This window comes from Notothenia rossii (genome assembly GCF_949606895.1).
Source record: "Notothenia rossii genome assembly, chromosome: 6".
Taxonomy (NCBI): Eukaryota; Metazoa; Chordata; class Actinopteri; order Perciformes; family Nototheniidae; genus Notothenia; species Notothenia rossii.
In genome coordinates, this window is record NC_136909.1 from 1,161,850 (window position 1) to 1,184,349 (window position 22,500).

General features: G+C 45.1%; 1 protein-coding gene across 2 annotated transcripts in view; it reads right to left on the reverse strand.

Moving 5' to 3' along the window:
• The window catches only part of grin1b (glutamate receptor, ionotropic, N-methyl D-aspartate 1b), a 72,659-nt gene that overhangs the window by 12,409 nt on the left and 37,750 nt on the right, over positions 1–22,500 (reverse strand). Inside the window, exons 6-10 of one of the 2 annotated variants that reach the window (XM_079689394.1) lie at positions 19,827–19,886; positions 18,894–18,991; positions 15,383–15,504; positions 8,834–9,008; positions 3,116–3,266 (exon numbers count right to left, since the gene is read on the reverse strand). In XM_079689394.1, the coding sequence (XP_079545520.1) occupies positions 3,116–3,266; positions 8,834–9,008; positions 15,383–15,504; positions 18,894–18,991; positions 19,827–19,886 (606 nt within the window). The remainder of the gene's footprint in view (positions 1–3,115; positions 3,267–8,833; positions 9,009–15,382; positions 15,505–18,893; positions 18,992–19,826; positions 19,887–22,500) is intronic. The other variant, XM_079689395.1, reaches the window with a different exon arrangement.

Here is a 22,500-nt window from a genome sequence, read left to right on the forward strand (position 1 = left end):
CAGGTGTGTATCCAGGTGTGTAGCCAGGTGTGTATCCAGGTGTGTATCCAGGTGTTTATCCAGGTGTGTATCGAGTTGTGTATCCAGGTGTGTATCCAGGTGTGTATCGAGTTGTGTATCCAGGTGTGTATCCAGGTGTGTATCCAGGTGTGTATCGAGTTGTGTATCCAGGTGTGTATTCAGGTGTGTATCCAGGTGTGTATCGAGTTGTGTATCCAGGTGTGTATTCATGTGTATCCAGGTGTGTATCCAGGTGTGTATCCAGGTGTGTATCGAGTTGTGTATCCAGGTGTGTATTCAGGTGTGTATCCAGGTGTGCATCGAGTTGTGTATCCAGGTGTGTATTCAGGTGTGTATCCAGGTGTGCATCGAGTTGTGTATCCAGGTGTGTATTCAGGTGTGTATCGAGTTGTGTATCCAGGTGTGTATCCAGGTGTGTATCCAGGTGTGTATCCAGGTGTGTTTCTAAGTATCTATACACGTACAAGAAATAATTACAATAGAAATATTCATAACTAATATTCGAATACCTGAATAATTTCGAATATTCGATTAATCGTTCCCATCCCTAGGGTGTAGGGATGGGTATCGTTAGGATTTTACTGATACTGCTTATCGACACTATTCAATAATTTGGTGCTCAAAATTATTGACATGATTACAAGATGTGAAGATTAAACATTTTATCGTAATTTATTTTTATTTATTATTGTAACTTTTTCAATGTCATACCGAAGCAGGTGTGAGTGTGTTTGACAGTGCGTCTCTGGAAGGGGGGCGGTTATTAGGGCTAGTTCAAAAATCCATGTAAACATGACCTTTATTCAGTTAAAACGAGACGCTGCGTGCGCACCTCCTAAACCAGAAGCTCCGGTCGGCTAACCATTATATTGCGTTTATTATTTATAATTGTAATGATGGATTATCAGTAATCCTTTTAAAGTTACACAGAGACATCGGATTAACCGTGTTTATGCCCTTGAACACAACTTTTGATCACAGAACAGCAACGGTAAGACATAACTATCATCCTGGCTACGTAAAGTGAAGATGTTGTCTTGCTCTCTCCTGGCTGCTAGTTCAGTGAGTTTTGGTCGTACAGTGATGAGACTTACACTAATGGAATCAGCTTTCATGTGAGATGTTGTTTGTGCAGATACAATGACGCAGAAAAGATCGCTTTTGCCAGTTATGTGCTAAAGTAGCCGTTAGCCCCGTTAGACTGTTTTGCTAAGTGTTGATTTAGGCTTTGGACTTCTGTTCCGTGTTGGTCAAATGGTTCATATCGTCTGTTAGCTGAGTTTTTCCCATACAATAGGTTGTTAAATGTTAAGAAGCCTTGAGGCGCTGTTTCTAGCAAGATGTTGCGTCTGCCCCCGGGAGTCTCACAATAATAAGAGCGCTGTTAGGAGAGATGACGAGTGGCATTCACAGTGGCCAATCAGAGTCGTACTCGAGCCGGATAGCTCACACGGGATGAGGGTTTCCAACCAACCAAAGTTGTTTAAACTAAGGAAGTAGCGTAATTCATATACCGATAGCAGCACCGTTTGTCCAGCGGCTTAACGGTACCATCCAATCAGGTACCGGTACTTACTTACTACCGGTTCTCGATACCCATCCCTACTAGTATGTATCCAGGTGTGTCTCCAGGTGTGTTTGTGTGTATCCAAGTGTCTAAACATGTGTGTTTCCAGGTGTGTATCCAGGTGTGTATCCAGGTTTGTATCCAGGTTTGTGACCAGGTGTGTATCCACGTGTGTTTCTAGGTGTCTATACATGTGGGTATCCAGTTGTTTATACATGTGTCTCTCCAGGTGTGTTTCCAGGTGTGTTTCCAGGTGTGTTTCCAGGTGTGTATCCAGGTGTGTATTTAGGTGTCTATACATGTGGGTATCCAGGTGTTTATACATGTGTGTCTCCAGGTGTGTCTCCAGGTGTGTTTCCAGGTGTGTTTCCAGGTGTGTTTCCAGGTGTGTCTCCAGGTGTGTCTCCAGGTGTGTCTCCAGGTCTGTCTCCAGGTGTGTCTCCAGGTGTGTCTCCAGGTGTGTCTCCAGGTGTGTCTCCAGGTGTGTTTCCAGGTTTGTATCCAGGTTTGTGACCAGGTGTGTATCCAAGTGTGTTTCTAGGTGTCTATACATGTGGGTATCCAGGTGTTTATACATGTGTGTCTCCAGGTGTGTCTCCAGGTGTGTTTCCAGGTGTGTTTCCAGGTGTGTTTCCAGGTGTGTTTCCAGGTGTGTTTCCAGGTGTGTCTCCAGGTGTGTCTCCAGGTGTGTCTCCAGGTGTGTCTCCAGGTGTGTCTCCAGGTGTGTCTCCAGGTGTGTTTCCAGGTGTGTCTCCAGGTGTGTTTCCAGGTGTGTCTCCAGGTGTGTTTCCAGGTGTGTCTCCAGGTGTCTCTCCAGGTGTGTTTCCAGGTGTGTCTCCAGGTGTGTCTCCAGGTGTGTCTCCAGGTGTGTCTCCAGGTGTGTCTCCAGGTGTGTCTCCAGGTGTGTTTCCAGGTGTGTCTCCAGGTGTGTTTCCAGGTGTGTCTCCAGGTGTGTTTCCAGGTGTGTCTCCAGGTGTGTCTCCAGGTGTGTTTCCAGGTTTGTATCCAGGTTTGTGACCAGGTGTGTATCCAAGTGTGTTTCTAGGTGTCTATACATGTGGGTATCCAGGTGTTTATACATGTGTGTCTCCAGGTGTGTCTCCAGGTGTGTTTCCAGGTGTGTTTCCAGGTGTGTTTCCAGGTGTGTTTCCAGGTGTGTCTCCAGGTGTGTCTCCAGGTGTGTCTCAAGGTGTGTCTCCAGGTGTGTTTCCAGGTGTGTCTCCAGGTGTGTCTCCAGGTGTGTTTCCAGGTGTGTCTCCAGGTGTGTTTCCAGGTGTGTCTCCAGGTGTGTTTCCAGGTGTGTCTCCAGGTGTCTCTCCAGGTGTGTTTCCAGGTGTGTCTCCAGGTGTGTCTCCAGGTGTGTCTCCAGGTGTGTCTCCAGGTGTGTCTCCAGGTGTGTCTCCAGGTGTGTTTCCAGGTGTGTCTCCAGGTGTGTCTCCAGGTGTGTTTCCAGGTGTGTCTCCAGGTGTGTTTCCAGGTGTGTCTCCAGGTGTGTCTCCAGGTGTGTCTCCAGGTGTGTTTCCCTACCTGTGATCCGTTGAAGACCCCGACCTGGACGACGCGCCCTTGTTTCTGCTGGTAGTTCATGATGCTGTAAGTTGCGAAGCGCCGGTCGCCGTCGTCGTTAAACTCGATGCGTCCCGTCAGACCGTCGGGATACTTCGATGACATCAGCACTCTGGAGAGCCAATCAGAGAGCAGAACACAACATTACATCACCAGAAAAAAAACTTTAAACTGGCATTCCTCACTGATGGCCGACGAAGTGAGGTAAAACATTTAAATGTCGAAAGCAATCAGTTAAATACTTGACAGAATAATGGAAGAGGATAAAGAGCCCTTTCAGATGAACCTGCTTTCATGTAAACTAACAGAGGGCAGGTTTTTCTTTCATACATATTTCTAAATTAAAACTATTTACACATTTAAAAACCTGATATAGGACACAGACCCCCTCAAGTTCAGATAGTGGGGGGGTTAGAGCGATACACCCTCACTTAGTTAATATGACCTTTTTCAAAATCTGAGTATTTTAGGAGACTGCATCTTGATGTGTCCTTAGGCTAGATACTGTGTGTGTGTGTGTGTGTGTGTGTGTGTGTGTGTGTGTGTGTGTATGTGTGTGTGTGTATATGTGTGTGTGTATGTGTGTGTGTGTATGTGTGTGTGTGTGTGTGTGTGTGTGTGTGTGTGTGTGTGTGTGTGTGTGTGTGTGTGTGTGTGTGTGTGTGTGTGTGTGTGTGTGTGTATAAATGCATCTATGTTCTAGTACACCAGGTTTACTTTGGATCCGCTCCAGGTGAACTTACAGTAACATGCACAGCTTTTCTTTTCATTCATCTTTTACATTTTAAAACAATTGACCCATTTATGAACTATTCGACACCTTTGCTCACGGACCTGACGGAGAACATAAGGGTCCGTGAGCAACTCTATCAGTATCAATAATCCTCAGCTGTAGTGTGCGTGGTGGTGAATGTTATCATTGTGCAGGAGTCAGGCTGCTAAAGGTCTGCCTGAAGTGGAGCAGGTCACATGATCAGCAGGATGTCTGAAGTGGAGCAGGTCACATGATCAGCGGGATGTGAGAGGACGGAGGATTGAGGTCAGTCTGAGCGAGGGACAGCGTTATTATCCCTGAATCAGATCAGTGGAGCGTGTCCTGTTATATCTGAACACTGCAGGAGCACATCTATTAAATACATATACATCACTAGATCTTTGAAACAAGACATGACATATATATATATACACACATATATATATATATATATATATATATATATATATATATATATAGAGAGAGAGAGAGAGAGAGAGAGAGAGAGAGAGAGAGAGAGAGAGAGAGAGAGAGAGAGAGAGAGAGAGAATACCCATACACCCTTCAATTGTGTTTTATTGTCAGAGTTTATAGATTCCAGACAGTCTGCTATGGATAATCTTCTCAAAGACATTGAAGTGAATGTTATTTTGTATTTACTGATTGTTGTTCTTTTATGTATGTCTTAATGTGTGCATATGTATAAATGTGTCTTGTACTATATATACATATTTTTATATATATTTGTTTTTGTATTCTGGATTTTGGGAAACTGTATTTCGATCTCTCTGTTCACACAAACGGAAAGATTGACAATAAAGTTGACTTTGATTCTTTGACTTCACGGTCTATAGTTTCTACTTTTTAACGCCGCTTTAATTTTATTTTGAGATGTTTAAATTCTAGTATTGTTTATTTCTACTTGTTTTGTTGTTCTTGTTTACGCTGCTGCTTCGCAAACATTTCCCAATGTGGGATCAATAAAGAACCTCTTAGCTTGTCTCAGCTTATAACATAATAGAGAGAACAAAACCCTCATAATATTAATATGAATACAAAAAATACAATCGTAATAATAATGAGCAGAAATCTGATATAATAAATTCCATGGATTTATAAATAAATGAAGGCGTACATTGATGTGAATCTGGTATTACTGGCTGCTGCTACCCTCTGTCTGAAAGTCTGCTCTGTTGTGATTGGTCAACCAAGATGTCCCGCCCCAATAGGAGCACGAGTGTTACATAGTGATGTCACCATGTTCCATCACAAAGGAGTCCAATGGAGGTGTTTCAGGTAGTATAGGGGAACTGTGTGTGACAGAAACTCCCTCTGGAGGGAACACAGGGATTTCAGCCTCTGCAGACCATTTACATGCACTAAATACAAAAACACCACAGAAGAAGAATAGCACCCCTTTAAGTAAACACAAGGAGGAGGGAAGTATAACTCGTGACTCTGCGACACGCACACACACACACACACACACACACACACACACACACACACACACACACACACACACACACACACACACACACACACACACACACACACACACACACACACACACACACACACACACACACACACACACACACATAGTGCTGTGTACCTGGACTCACATTCAGGTTCAGGTCCGGACTCAAGTCCAGAGGTTCAGGTTCAGGTCCGGACTTATAAGTCCGGACTTGTGTCAAGTTGTGTGAGTAACTAAAGTGAACTTACTGTGAGCTAATTATCAATTGAAAATAAACTCATAATCAACTCAAATTCAAACTCGTCAGGTTTATTGTGCCCCCTTCCAACTTGTGTCTACACCATGTCTTTTCTAGAACTCTACATGTGTTACTAACTACACAACACAACTCATACATAGTGATGTACATACAAGACTCAATATGCAAGAGTACAAGTCTATGTGTTCTTGTTCAAGAACAACAGCATATTGACATTGTCTGGGTGAAGTGTTGCTCTTTCGGCAGACACTATATCACCATACATACAAAGGAGTTAGCTTAGCTACACTACCATATATGGCAACCAGCATCCCACGCTGTCAGTGTCCACTATGTCTAAGCCAGCTTCCCTTGACGACACACAGATCTCGCGAGCAGTTGCGATATTTTGCGAGTCTTCGTGAGTTCAGTAATGGCCGCCATATCGGAAGCCAAAACAATGTGTTTCGTCTTTTCTCAGCGCAAATTTCTCGATCTATGGAAGGTTTTAGATGGTTTAGAACACAAAGGAGAATATACGTAAGTACCGGTTCCCGACGTTCCGGTTTTAACCGGACTTGAACCGAAACGTTTTACAAGTCCAGTACCGGTTCGGCGTACCGGTACGCAGCACTACACACACACACACACACACACACACACACACACACACACACACACACACACACACATCTTTCACATCAGATCACATGGACGCTGTGCTCTCTGTATCTGGTGTCCGGCGCATCGTGTCCTGAGGTGTGGTTGGACCGTATTTCTCAGTCAGCTAAATATCTCTGCTGTCTGAAAAAAGCCAAAAACATGCCACCTAAAAAGATACTGAGAAACAAAAGCCTGAGCAAACAGAGTCCTATTCCACGAGACTGAAACCAAATGTGTGTAAAGATTATAGAAATCTCACTCTGCACACTCCTACCATTTACAAACACTGACAGACACACAACAACTGCTCTTTAAATATTAAAGAGCTTTAGAGTATTTCCAGTTATACAATCAAAAAACACATTTTATCAGACAGTTTACAACCTAACAATTCACAAAACCGATCAAATGCAGCCATTTAGCTTAGCGGTGGTGACGTGAAGTCATGTGACCGTGCTGTAGTTCCTTTATAGCCCAACATTAGCCACCTTTAGCTTAGCGGTGCTGACGTGAAGTCATGTGACCGTGCTGTAGTTCCTTTATAGCCCAACATTAGCCTCCTTTAGCTTAGCGGTGGTGACGTGAAGTCATGTGACCGTGCTGTAGTTCCTTTATAGCCCAACATTAGCCTCCTTTAGCTTAGCGGTGGTGACGTGAAGTCATGTGACCGTGCTGTAGTTCCTTTATAGCCCAACATTAGCCTCCTTTAGCTTAGCGGTGGTGAGGTGAAGTCATGTGACCGTGCTGTAGTTCCTTTATAGCCCAACATTAGCCTCCTTTAGCTTAGCGGTGGTGAAGTGAAGTCATGTCACCGTGCTGTAGTTCCTTTATAACCCAACATTAGCCTCCTTTAGCTTAGCGGTGGTGACGTGAAGTCACGTGACCGTGCTGTAGTTCCTTTATAGCCCAACATTAGCCTCCTTTAGCTTAGCGGTGGTGACGTGAAGTCATGTGACCGTGCTGTAGTTCTTTTATAGCCCAACATTAGCCTCCTTTAGCTTAGCGGTGGTGACGTGAAGTCATGTGACCGTGCTGTAGTTCCTTTATAGCCCAACATTAGCCTCCTTTAGCTTAGCGGTGGTGACGTGAAGTCATGTGACCGTGCTGTAGTTCCTTTATAGCCCAACATTAGCCTCCTTTAGCTTAGCGGTGGTGACGTGAAGTCATGTGACCGTGCTGTAGTTCCTTTATAGCCCAACATTAGCCTCCTTTAGCTTAGCGGTGGTGACGTGAAGTCATGTGACCGTGCTGTAGTTCCTTTATAGCCCAACATTAGCCTCCTTTAGCTTAGCGGTGGTGAGGTGAAGTCATGTGACCGTGCTGTAGTTCCTTTATAACCCAACATTAGCCTCCTTTAGCTTAGCGGTGGTGACGTGAAGTCACGTGACCGTGCTGTAGTTCCTTTATAGCCCAACATTAGCCACCTTTAGCTTAGCGGTGGTGAGGTGAAGTCATGTCACCGTGCTGTAGTTCCTTTATAGCCCAACATTAGCCTCCTTTAGCTTAGCGGTGGAGACGTGAAGTCACGTGACCGTGCTGTAGTTCCTTTATAGCCCAACATTAGCCACCTTTAGCTTAGCGGTGGTGAGGTGAAGTCATGTCACCGTGCTGTAGTTCCTTTATAGCCCAACATTAGCCTCCTTTAGCTTAGCGGTGGAGACGTGAAGTCATGTGACCGTGCTGTAGTTCCTTTATAGCCCAACATTAGCCACCTTTAGCTTAGCGGTGGTGAAGTGAAGTCATGTCACCGTGCTGTAGTTCCTTTATAGCCCAACATTAGCCACCTTTAGCTTAGCGGTGGTGACGTGAAGTCATGTGACCGTGCTGTAGTTCCTTTATAGCCCAACATTAGCCACCTTTAGCTTAGCGGTGGTGAAGTGAAGTCATGTCACCGTGCTGTAGTTCCTTTATAGCCCAACATTAGCCTCCTTTAGCTTAGCGGTGGTGAAGTGAAGTCATGTCACCGTGCTGTAGTTCCTTTATAGCCCAACATTAGCCTCCTTTAGCTTAGCGGTGGTGACGTGAATTCCTGTGACCGTGCTGTAGTTCCTTTATAGCCCAACATTAGCCTCCTTTAGCTTAGCGGTGGTGACGTGAATTCCTGTGACCGTGCTGTAGTTCCTTTATAGCCAAACGTTTACTTCATAAAGTGGTGTTAATATGCGGAGATTATCCTGCATAACTAAACGTGTAAGAATCATAGATGTTTGTTTCTCAGGGCTTCGGTACGTTCAGAAAAACACAGGAAGAACCCCGACAGAGATCTGAATTCAACAGAAGAAGATAAAGATCTGATAACATCCTAGAATAGAATAGAATAGAATAGAATAGAATAGAATAGAATAGAATAGAATTGGGAGGGATGAAACCCTCTTTAATGGTCACACATGCAGAGCACACAGCACGCACATTGACATTTGGCCTCTGCATTTAACCCATCCTAATACCAGGAGTCTAGTAATAGGAGTACCTCATCACTTATTTGACCTTTCACCTGGATCAGCGTTGATACTGTTCAGATTTTCATATCTCAACAATACTGACCGTTTGAAGAGCGGCCCGGTCCTCCAGATGTTGGTGTTTCCCACGCAGCCCCTTGGAGGCTCCGTGATGTTCTCCTTCTCAAACAGCTCCTGCAGCGACTGAGCCACGACCGCCACCGCGTCAGCGATGTGAGCCGACTCATTCTTACCATTAATCAGCTGGAGGCCCAGCAGGCCTGCACCACACACACACACACACACACACACACACACACACACACACACACACACACACACACACACACACACACACACACACACACACACACACACACACACACACACACACACACACACACACACACACACACACACACACACACACACACACACACACACACACACACACACACACACACACACACACACACACACAAAGGAGAGGTTACACACACAGCAGAAAGTGGGCTGCAGACTGGAAACTGCCCTCATTCATACGGCTAATTAAGTCGCACACGCAGTTTAACTAATCTTATAGATGTAACTAAAGGAGTGCTTCAGTGTAATTCAAACGCACACACACACACACTCTCAGGGCTTCAGGCGTCAGGTCATTGTTCAGTACCACCAAACTGCATGCTGGGAGTTCACTCTGAGAATCACAGCCGTTTGTCTGAGGAAAGAGAAAAGCCTCGCTGGGACGTTATGAACTGTGCCTGGTGATTTCCTTCAGCAGAAACTCGTCACACTGCAATGAAAAGTGTCTACATCTGCGCTCCAGCTAACTGAGAACAGCACGCTAACACCATTAGCATTCCCTAATGAAACTGCCAGGAACATTTAGTATATTTACTCAAGAAAACACTGAGAACTACAGAAACTACTAGCTAGTGATGTTTGCAGTGTAGCTAGAGAACAGCTAGCTAACATTAACACAGTGTCAGCTGTTAACTGAAACTGAAGCACTGCAGAAGCATTCCTGCCCAACGGCCCCCTCCAACCACGAAGACAGGATAAGCTAGCTTTCTTAAGTTAAAATAAAGAGTAGAACTGGTTATTGCAGTTAAAACCTGAAAGTGAATTAAGCTAACGTGTTCCCGTGGCGCAGAGGAATGCTAACGGTGCTAGCAGACGGTTGTCCGTTAGCTGAAGCATCAAATGCAGAAACCTTTTCCTCATAATGTGACAAGTGTCTGGTAAAGAAAACAACATCAGAATCCATAACGTCACAGTGCTGCTTCTTAGGTTTCTTTTCAGGGAACCGTTTCAGAGAGCAGGGGGTGGACACAATAACAGGAACACCTGTAGGATCTGATGCAAGCCATCACACAGCAGCAGAAATACCTCTGAGAAGACTTCAGGTCTGTCAGTGGTACGGTGACGCTCGGTGTTTACTGTTGAATGATACGTCAGGTACGAGTGTTCACGTTGTAATGTTCACCCACTCTTCAGAGCTCATTCTTTAGAGGTCTTTACACACAGAGCTCAGGAAGGAGGTGGTGGACATTTTGGAGCGGATTCGAATCACGGTGCGGATACTAGCATTATTTTAAATAATGGAAACGGCCTTGGCAGAGGTCATGGTCCTTTTTAGTTTCATATTAACTGGTAAGCAGTGGTGTTCCTGAGATGCAGACTGTTCTATCGATGAGGAACTGTGTTCAAATAATAGTTTTAATTATTAAATAAGGAATTAATTAATAAACACATATTTTGTGTGTTTCTGGTTCTTAATGGAAATCATTTGAGCCAAAACTCTAAAACTGCAATGCATAGATAGTCGATTTTGGTTTATTAATTATGAGTCAAACTTATTTTCTGATGTCAATAAGAAAGAACTGAGGAATTTCTAAACTTAGAGTCCAAATAACAAAGGGTCCATTGATGATATTTCAAACTCAATCTCGTCTCACATTGTCTTCTTTATGGATAAGGACTGCTGGTATTAACAGTTGTTAAAGTAAACCAGGTTGATATCAATCATAAACGTGTTTTTAATCTGAAACGGTTTCCCTAAAAACAAACCCCAAACTTTTCTGGCAGAGACAGAACAGCTGAGGATTATTTTAAGAGTGCTGTCTTGCCACACTTTTAAGAACATGATGGATAATCTTTGGACACATCTGGAGTTACGGGAAGGGACAGGGATGTGTAGAAAAATTACACATCATTTTTAAGAGTGCAGCAGCTGGTGAAGAGGTTTTCTGAAACAGAAAGGGATCAGAGCGGGGAGCAGATCACCCAGCAGCCAGAGGGACGCACCTGAGGGTCAACGTGGACCACGTTTACTTTAACTCCAACATTATGTCACAGGAAGTCTTCAAACAGCGGCCAAAGGCTCTTCTGCAGATCCAATGTAGATCTATGGAGGCTCTTACATGGCCAAAAGTATGTGGGCATCTGAAATATCTAAATAACTTTAGTGAAAGTGCAACATTTGATACAACGTCCACAGTTTTCCACTAACTGACAGCTGGCTGATGTTGACTAATGAAAGCACTTATAATAACTGGCTACCAATGTTAGCATTCCCCATAGAAACTACTGGGAAAAGAACAACAAGCTAACATGTTCTGCTTAAACCACAAGCTAGCGCTGTTAGCCCTGAAGCTAGCTATTACTCCTAGAGTAAAGTTAGCTAATAATCGTCCTTTCATAGACCTAATAGGCAGATTATATTAATGAAAATTAAATAAAGCGAACACTAAAACCTTTCGCTTAATATTAGCTTGACAATTAAGGGTTATTCCAATTTACAAAAACTATTCCAAGATGTTTTACTCGTGAAATATCAAAAGAATGTGACCGTAAATTAAGACTTCTTTGAAAATAGTAGATAAGCTATTAATCGTTTGCACTATACTAACTCAACTACATATATAGTGTGTTAATAGTATCTCATGAACACACTAAGTCTGAGAAAAACCTTTCCAACTCAGGAATATCCCAGGAGAGCCTGAACGCACCATATCCACTCAAGGCTATCTTGGTGTCCACATACTTTTAGCCGTATCAGCGTGTTGAGTCATCTGGCTGCCCGAGTGATCAGCTGACTCAATAAGCCCCGCCCCCTCCCTACTCCCAGTGGGCGGGAACTCTATCGGCCAAAGGCATAGGGGCAGATCATCAAGCAGGAAACGGGAAGCAGCGGCGGCATCTTACCAGTGTTTGTTCAGACACACGTCATGGTAATCGTAGCAACATTAGCAGTTTTTAAACCCACCCAAACCCCCCATCGATCCCCGAATATTCCCCCCCCCCCCCCCCCCCCCCCAAACACATGTTATAGTGTACGGTGAGAACGAGCAGACGGGCGGGCGGACACACACTATAGAAAATGAAACAAACAAAAAGATGTTAGACACATTTAAAGCCACACAATTACAATGAGCCAGAAAGAAAACAGTGGTTAGGAACCTTTAAACATGTCTCTCTTTTGTTTTGTCTTTTTGCAGATGTTTAAACGTTCAACCAGCAGTTAGAGAAAAACCAGAGAAACACGACCAGGACGCTGAGCAGCAAACTGACTGTGATGAGGAGGAGAATCTTCCTTCATCAGAGACCTGCAGCACTACAGACAGACAGAGAGGCGGCCATGTTTCCATCCAACGGCTCCGTAAACACACGGTTATCAATCAGATCAGAACCTCAAGGTCTCCGCCGGGTACACTGCGGCTAGATTTACCTGCTTTTCTACAGCGGTATGAAGCCAAAACAAGAGTTCTCTCCTGCTGATGTTCAGGTGTATATCAGTATGTAGTGTCTCTACTTTAAAGAGTCCTCTCCTGCTGATGTTCAGGTGTATATCAGTATGTAGTGTCTCTACTTTAAAGAGTCCTCTCCTGCTGATGTTCAGGTGTATATCAGTATGTAGCGTCTCTACTTTAAAGAGTCCTCTCCTGCTGATGTTCAGGTGTATATCAGTGTGTAGTGTCTCTACTTTAAAGAGTCCTCTCCTGCTGATGTTCAGGTGTATATCAGTATGTAGTGTCTCTACTTTAAAGAGTCCTCTCCTGCTGATGTTCAGGTGTATATCAGTATGTAGTGTCTCTACTTTAAAGAGTCCTCTCCTGCTGATGTTCAGGTGTATATCAGTGTGTAGTGTCTCTACTTTAAAGAGTCCTCTCCTGCTGATGTTCAGGTGTATATCAGTATGTAGTGTCTCTACTTTAAAGAGTCCTCTCCTGCTGATGTTCAGGTGTATATCAGTATGTAGTGTCTCTACTTTAAAGAGTCCTCTCCTGCTGATGTTCAGGTGTATATCAGTATGTAGTGTCTCTACTTTAAAGAGTCCTCTCCTGCTGATGTTCAGGTGTATATCAGTGTGTAGTGTCTCTACTTTAAAGAGTCCTCTCCTGCTGATGTTCAGGTGTATATCAGTATGTAGTGTCTCTACTTTAAAGAGTCCTCTTCTGCTGATGTTCAGGTGTATATCAGTATGTAGTGTCTCTACTTTAAAGAGTCCTCTCCTGCTGATGTTCAGGTGTATATCAGTATGTAGTGTCTCTACTTTAAAGAGTCCTCTCCTGCTGATGTTCAGGTGTATATCAGTATGTTGTGTCTCTACTTTAAAGAGTCCTCTCCTGCTGATGTTCAGGTGTATATCAGTATGTAGTGTCTCTACTTTAAAGAGTCCTCTCCTGCTGATGTTCAGGTGTATATCAGTATGTAGTGTCTCTACTTTAAAGAGTCCTCTCCTGCTGATGTTCAGGTGTATATCAGTATGTAGTGTCTCTACTTTAAAGAGTCCTCTCCTGCTGATGTTCAGGTGTATATCAGTATGTAGTGTCTCTACTTTAAAGAGTCCTCTCCTGCTGATGTTCAGGTGTATATCAGTATGTAGTGTCTCTACTTTAAAGAGTCCTCTCCTGCTGATGTTCAGGTGTATATCAGTGTGTAGTGTCTCTACTTTAAAGAGTCCTCTCCTGCTGATGTTCAGGTGTATATCAGTATGTAGTGTTTCTACTTTAAAGAGTCCTCTCCTGCTGATGTTCAGGTGTATATCAGTATGTAGTGTTTCTACTTTAAAGAGTCCTCTCCTGCTGATGTCCAGGTGTATATCAGTATGTAGTGTTTCTACTTTAAAGAGTCCTCTCCTGCTGATGTTCAGGTGTATATCAGTATGTAGTGTCTCTACTTTAAAGAGTCCTCTCCTGCTGATGTTCAGGTGTATATCAGTATGTAGTGTCTCTACTTTAAAGAGTCCTCTCCTGCTGATGTTCAGGTGTATATCAGTAGGTAGTGTCTCTACTTTAAAGAGTCCTCTCCTGCTGATGTTCAGGTGTATATCAGTATGTAGTGTCTCTACTTTAAAGAGTCCTCTCCTGCTGATGTTCAGGTGTATATCAGTAGGTAGTGTCTCTACTTTAAAGAGTCCTCTCCTGCTGATGTTCAGGTGTATATCAGTAGGTAGTGTCTCTACTTTAAAGAGTCCTCTCCTGCTGATGTTCAGGTGTATATCAGTATGTAGTGTCTCTACTTTAAAGAGTCCTCAGGATTATTTTCTGACTGATGAAGATCTGCAGCTCCTCTTCCTCACTGACCTGGATCTGACTTTTTAGAAATACTTTGTTTGAAAAATATCTCTGATGTTGGATGGAAGCAGAGCCGAGAGAGAGAGGAAGAGAGAGACTTCCAGAGAGGTGAGGAAGAGGAGAGGAAGAGAGAGACTTCCAGAGAGGTGAGGAAGAGGAGAGGAAGAGAGAGACTTCCAGAGAGGTGAAGAAGAGGAGAGGAAGAGGAGAGGAAGAGAGAGACTTCTAGAGAGGTGAGGAAGAGGAGAGGAAGAGGAGAGAGGAGAGAGGAGAGGAAGAGAGAGACTTCCAGAGAGGTGAGGAAGAGGTGAGGAAGAGGTGAGGAAGAGGAGAGGAAGAGGAGAGAGGTGATGAAGAGGTGAGGAAGAGAGAGACTTCCAGAGAGGTGAGGAAGAGGAGAGGAAGAGGAGAGAGGAGAGGAAGAGGAGAGAGGTGAGGAAGAGGAGAGGAAGAGGAGAGAGGTGAGGAAAAGAGAGACTTCCAGAGAGGTGAGGAAGAGGAGAGAGGTGAGGAAGAGGAGAGGAAGAGGATAGGAAGAGAAGAGAGGCGAGGAAGAGGAAGAGAGAGGTGAGGAAGAGGAAGAGAGAGAGGAAAGAGAGGAAGACGAGAGAGAGGTGAGGAAGAAAGAGACTTCCAGAGGAAGAGGAGTGATTACGAGGAGGAGGATGAAGAGGACTCGATAATGAGGAGGTGAGGAAGAGGAGGAGGAACTGATGAAGAGGGGAGGAAGAGGAGCTGATGAAGAGGGGAGGTGATGAAGAGGGGAGGTGATGAAGAGGAGGAGCTGATGAAGAGGGGAGGAAGAGGAGGAGGGGCTGATGAAGAGGGGAGGTGATGAAGAGGGGAGGTGATGAAGAGGAGGAGCTGATGAAGAGGGGAGGAAGAGGAGGAGGGGCTGATGAAGAGGGGAGGTGATGAAGAGGAGGAGGTGATCATGAAGAAGTGATGAAGAGGAGGTGATATAGTGCTAAAGGAGTAGGTGATGAACAGGAGGTGATAAAGAGAAGGTTATGAAGAGGAGGAGCAGGAGGATCTGATGAAGAGGAGGAGGTGATGAAGAGGAGGAGGAAGAGTACCGTCAGGAGCCTCGCTCAGAGCCTTCCCGGTCATCTCTCTCTCTCCGACCATCCAAACGTATCCTGATCCCGTCATGTTCAGCTGCCGCGCCGCTTTGTACACGGCGGCTGCCTCGTCCTCACTGTGGGGCGTTAGCAGGCGTTAGCTTAACGCTAGCATGAGAGACGTTAGCTAAACGTTAGCATGTGAGACGTGAGCTAAACGCTAGCATGAGAGACGTTAGCTAAACGTTAGCATGTGAGACGTGAGCTAAACGTTAGCATGTGAGACGTGAGCTAAACGTTAGCATGTGAGACGTAAGCTAAACGTTAGCATGTGAGACGTGAGCTAAACGTTAGCATATGAGACGTAAGCTAAACACTAGCATGTGAGACGTGAGCTAAACGTTAGCATGTGAGACGTAAGCTAAACGTTAGCATGAGAGACGTAAGCTAAACGTTAGCATGTGAGACGTGAGCTAAACGTTAGCATGAGAGACGTAAGCTAAACGTTAGCATGTGAGACGTAAGCTAAACGTTAGCATGAGAGACGTAAGCTAAACGTTAGCATGTGAGACGTGAGCTAAACGTTAGCATGTGAGACGTAAGCTAAACACTAGAATTTGAGACGTGAGTTAAACGTTAGCATGTGAGACGTGAGCTAAACGTTAGCATGTGAGACGTGAGCTAAACGTTAGCATGAGAGACGTAAGCTAAACGTTAGCATGTGTGACGTGAGCTAAACGTTAGCATGTGAGACGTAAGCTAAAGGTTAGCATGTGAGACGTAAGCTAAACGTTAGCATGTGAGACGTGAGCTAAACGTTAGCATGTGAGACGTACGCTAAACACTAGCATGTGAAACATCAGTTAAACGTTAGCAAAGTGAACTGTTAGCTGTACTTAAGCATGTGAGACGTAAGCTAAACGTTAGCATGTGAGACGTGAGCTAAACGTTAGCATGTGAGACGTAAGCTAAACGTTAGCATGTGAGACGTGAGCTAAACGTTAGCATGTGAGACGTACGCTAAACACTAGCATGTGAAACACCAGTTAAACGTTAGCAAAGTGAGCTGTTAGCTGTACGTAAGCATGTGAGACGTGAGCTAAATGTTAGCAAAGTGAGACCTAAGCCAAATGTCTTGAGATCTTAGCGAGTTTGTTGTTAGCTGGATGGGAACGAGACGTCAGCAAGGGTGATAGTGTGGCGGAGCATTAAGGGACATAATTCACCGTTGTATTGTTGTGGGAGGGACACAATATAGTGTTGCCCCAAGGACCGCTTAGTGGACGGCACCTTGGTGTTCCGGTTTCCTGTTGTTCCTATTCCAGCTTCGCAGTAGCATGCAGCGAGTACGTTTTTGTGTGTGTGAGTAAAAGGAAAATAAAGTGTGGAGTTCCATATTAAACACACCGCCTCCGACTTTCATTCATCGGCTCTACACTGGTGACCCCGATGTTTTTGAGATAGATTCCGAAGACTTAATGAACATGGCAGACCGCAATGTTTTTATGAAACTGCCGGAGTTATGGGAACATGTCGCTACGGCCTGGTTCGTACCGCAACGAGGACCTGAAGTATTTCCACGAGATGGCGGCGCTGGGGAGCTCCGCGTCATCCAAGTTGGGCCAATTTATTTTTGCGGATCCCCCGCGCCTGGGCAAATATGAGGCGAAAACCCTTCTCTTTAAGACATTTGGCTTATCTGCTAATGAGAGGGCTCGCCAGATTTCCAAGATTCAGGGCCTGGGGGACAGCAAGCCGTCCCAGCTCATGGTGAAGATGCTGAAGCTGCTGGGGCGGGAAGGTCACCGGATCTTGTTTGTGGAGACGCTCCTGCGCCACTTGCCGCCCCGGGTTCAGACTGCGCTGGCGAAACACGACCATTACGGAGCCCCGCGCCCTGGCTGAGGAGGCGGACCGTTTCTTCCTTCTTCCTTCCAAAGTGCACCGCAACACGAAGGCCCCCGCTTTGAGAAATTCCTTGTGTCTTTCACCTACCTCCTAACTATGGTGGACAGGACGACCCGCTGGCCGGAGGTGATCCCACTCGCGTCGACAGCGGCGGCTGACATAGCACGGGCCTTCATTGCGACATGGGTGTGTCGTTTCGGCACCCCATCGGACATTTCCTCAGACCGTGGTTTGCAGTTCACGTCCAAGCTCTGGAATGCCGTGGCCGGGGGTTTGGGGGTTAAGCTCCACCGGACAACCGCTTATCAGCTTCAGGCCAACAGCCTCTGCGAGCCCCTCAGGGCCAGCCTAACGGACGGTAATGGATCGACAAGCTGCCTTGGGTTATGCTGGGCATTAGGACCGCACCAAAGGAAGATCTGCAGTGCTCCAAGGCTGTGATGGTCTACGGCCAGCCGCTGCGGGTTCCAAGGGATTTCCTCCCCAACACATTGGCCCTCTGGTCGGCGACCGCCCAGCACACTTTCCTGCAGGACACCACTAAGGCCTTTGCTCCGATCCTCACTGCTCAGCACGGCACGCCGGTGTTCCCCTGCAGCCCCCTTAAGACGGGCCTTTCCGAGTCTTGGAACACGGGGGAAAGCACTTGGTGGTGGACTGGGTGGCAGGGCCGAGCACGTCTCGGTGGACCAGGTTCTTAGCAGAATGTTAGTGAGATATTTGTGAGACATTAATGTGACAGTAGGTAGATGTGAGCAAGACCTAAGCGAGTTGTAAGCAAGTTGTAAGCGAGACGTTGGAGATGCGTTTAAAGTGGGTCATGTGTTGTTACACAGAGGTCTATAGAGAACCGCAGTGACACGTCCTAAACCCCGGAAGTAAGTTAGCATTTTTACCACTGCCGGTTCCTTCGACAAAAAGCAATGGGATCTCTCCATAGGGTTTAGAAAACTAGCTGAACTAAGGTCTGTGGTTGAGACACATTGAAGAGACAGATCACGTTTTGTTCTACGACATTACATACATCAGCTGTGACCCCACTGGTGATCTCTGAAGAGTGGACGTGTCTGAGAAACGATGGTTGTTACCAAGTGGCTGAATAGGACTACAGAAGTCGTGGAGGCCGTTGTACGTCATTACGCCGAACACGTAAACACTCCTCTAAGTTAGTTTCTATTCTGCTTGAGAGCAAGTCCCTGCCTCCTGCAGACTGTTCAAACAAACGCTTCAACTCCTTCCATCTAGAATCTGTGTGTTTGAATATGGACCTGAAGTCGGCGTGACGTTGAAGCAGCGACCCTGCTGTAGTTCCTTTATAGCATAACGTTAGCATTTTGCTTCTGGCGACTAGATTTATGATTAGAAAATTATAAAAGTAGGGTAAACATGTGGATATTATCCGGCTGAACAAAACATCTCTTCCGTCTCTTAAATGTGTTTCAAACACAGACCTTATTTCGAGCTATTTTTCAAAATCCTATGGAGAAATTGCATTGGTTTTTGACGAAGGACCCGGAAGGAGTTTACTTCCAGGTTTTAGGACGCGTCACTGCGTTTCTCTATTTAGAATACGCTTTGCTACCAACACTACGCAAACAGCAAGTACACAAACACCCACCTGGCAGAGAGGATGATGACTCGAGCCTCCAGGTCTCTGGCCTCCAGCAGCAGAGCCGTCAGGTTCGTCTCCGGGCTGAAAGACAGCACCTTCTCCGCCTGCAGGACCAGGTGTAGAGCGACAGGTGTAGAGCGACAGGTGTAGAGCGACAGGTGTAGAGCGACAGGTGTAGAGCGACAGGTGTAGAACGACAGGTGTAGAGCGACAGGTGTAGAGCGTCAGGTGTAGAGCGACAGGTGTAGAGCGACAGGTGTAGAGCGACAGGTGAAGAGCGACAGGTGTAGAGCGACAGGTGTAGAGCGACAGGTGTAGAGCGACAGGTGAAGAGCGACAGGTGTAGAGCGTCAGGTGTAGAGCGACAGGTGTAGAGCGTCAGGTGTAGAGCGTCAGGTGTAGAGCGACAGGTGTAGAGCAGGACATTGAGAAACACAGCAGAACAAAACACCACAGAACACACATCATAAGGCATTATTAGCAGTGAACCCTCAGACCCCTCCCTCGATGACCCCTGACCCCTCCCTCAATGACCCCATGCTCCCTCTCAACCACGCCACCACGGGGGGAGGGGGGCCAAAAAAAAAAAGGGTTCAAGATCTGCTGAACTGAAAGAAAACTGAAAGCCGAAGCTTGAATAAATAAAGGGGTTGGGGCGTGGTGTGGTGGCACATGCAAAGTGACTGCAACCAACCAACCAATCAGGGACGTGCATGTTAGAGAGCGCTGATGCAACCGCAAATCAAAACAAAGAGTTCGAGTGGAAATAAAGGGTGTGCAGGAGTCATGAAAAAGGAAGGTAAAGATGATGAAAGACGAGCCTCCAGGATATTAAAAGTCTATCTCTGGGTGTGGGGGGGTCGGGGGGGGGGGGCGTGTCTGTCCGCTGCGAGCTCATTGGTTGGGCGGCGTGCATCATGTGACCATGCAAGTTTCTACCTTGGGCGTTCTCCGGAAGTCATAGTTCTGTTGGTCGTTTTCATAGTTCCTTTTTTTATTCTGATGGTAATGATGTGCACAGAGAAAATATGCAGACACAGAAGATTACAGACAGGAAGAGGAAACGCATCATACAGGGGGAGGGGCCTGTCTGTCTGACTGTCTGTCTGTCTGCCTGCCTGCCTGTCTGATCGCTAATAGCTAACTGCCAACACCTAACTGTCAGCTAACAGCTATCAGCTAGTCGCTAACAACTAACTCACCTAACTTCTCACTGCTAACTGCTAACAGATAATCGCTAACTGCCAGCTAACCTCTCACTGCTAACTGCTAACAATAGCTTAGCTAACAATAGCTAGCTCTCCTGCTGTTTTTAAAACAGATTAGTTGTTAAAAGTGTTGCATTATCAGTTTTCTTTATTATTAATCTATATATATATATATATATATACATATACTTATTGTTCTTTGTATTATAACTGTAGTCCTAAAGTACATAACAATAACATTTTAAATAGTTTCAGATTCACCACCTCCAGCTGTTATTGCAGCACTGAGCTGAATGAAGAGCGTTGATAGTGAGGAGTGTTTGTGCATAATAACATTTGATTTCAGGTATTCCAGTTTACAGAGCGACGCTCCACCAGCGACCTCCGGTTTGTCTCGAGAGATATATTTAGTTTTGGAGATAAATATAAACCTGTGAGCAGCGTTTTTATTTTTGGAGGAGAACAAAGACCTGAACGTGTTTGAAACCTGAATCCCTCACAGCTGGAGACCTGAGACACAGAGAGGGAGAGGCTGCTTCATTTATTCACGAAATCAGGGAATCATTGTTTAAAAAATAACAAAGACATTTTATATTAAATCTGCACATCTGGATAATTTTTTTTAAATGAAGGCTAAAAACTAAACGGGGGAGTCTTTTAAAAGACTTTGATTAACACACTTATACAACATGAACAAATATATTACAAGTACTCTGTGATTTATCACGTGTTTAAATGTAGGCCTATGCTACAAGTCGGGTTTTCACCTGTCTCTTAAATGTCATCAGTTTTTCATGTAAAGCATTTTGAACTGGGTTTTGAAAGCAATAGCTCAGAATGTCGACACAACTTGGCTAACGTTAGCGTGGGTGTGTTTGCTATTTGTTTTCCTAAATTCTGTCTTTGCTTTAATGTGAAACTCTATATTGATGTTGTGTAATGTGAAGTAGTCTGGTTTAAACAAAGGAGGAATAAAGAACATGGGTTAGCGTGTAGAAACACAGAGAGGCGTTTAAACCCCCGTCGGCAGCTGGCCCTCCACTCAATACACTCCAAATGTTCACTTCATTAAATGTACATCCGTGTCCCTGAACCACACACACACACACACACACACACACACACACACACACACACACACACACACACACACACACACACACACACACACACACACACACACACACACACACACACACACACACACACACACACACACACACACACACACACACACACACACACACACACACACACACACACACACACACACACACACACACACACACACAGACAGACAGACAGACAGACAGACAGAGAGACAGAGAGACAGACAGACAGACAGACAGACATACAGACAGACAGACAGACAGACAGACAGACATACAGACAGACAGACAGACAGACAGACATACAGACAGACAGACAGACAGACAGACAGACAGACAGACAGACAGACAGACAGACAGACAGACAGACACTCTCTCTCTCACACACACACACACACACTTTAAGGAGAATGTATTCCCTATTCAGACGTGAGTTTCCTCAACTATTGAACTAGTTTTCCCTTCACTAGTTTAGTAGCTACACACATTTATTCAGTTAGTTAGTGTAGAAGTGATCACTGGTCACCAAGCTGGGGTCCCATTGATCTTAACTAGTGAGGCTCTGAATGTTAACTACCTACCTATTATGGGTGAAATGTTAACAAGTTGCCTCGTGAAGGACTGCCACTGTCATACATGTTAACTAGCAAACGTTTTGAGCTTCACTAGTTTAATATTTAAAGGCCATGTAATGCATCTAACACAGGTGTTTTTTAACATGTAGTTTAGATATCACCAGAATAAAAATAAATAAAAATGTTTAAAGTTTGGTCATAATTAAATGACATATACGTTAAAAACCGATGTTGGTTCCGAAGTTTGCCGAGTACGCCCCCGATCACTCCCGAACGAGCGGTGACGTCACACGTGGCAAACATTGCCATTTGATCAAATCAGTCCAAATGGCAAGCAACGCGATAACTTCAGACAGCGACAGCGACAGCGATCATTCAAGCTCAGATTCAGTGGGTTATCTGGATTCAGTTACAGAAGTAGAGAGTGAACCAGCTAGCCTTTCACTTCAAGGCATCTTGCCTTATAAGTACGAGCCTCCTGCCCAGCAATCGAACAACGAGGCAGAAACTTGTGAAAGAGAAGCGGATTCCGCAGCCGGCGAGACTCGAGTCGGCAATACTGAATGGTAAATTCTGTTTTATTTAATTTGACTTGCACTAAATGTCGATCTTAATTTGTCATCTGTTCCTCACACGTCCGGCAGATATTGTTTTGTTTTTTAATGTTATGTACAATATTCAGGTGTACATGTCAATGCTGTGAAAGCATGCCCACTGCAGA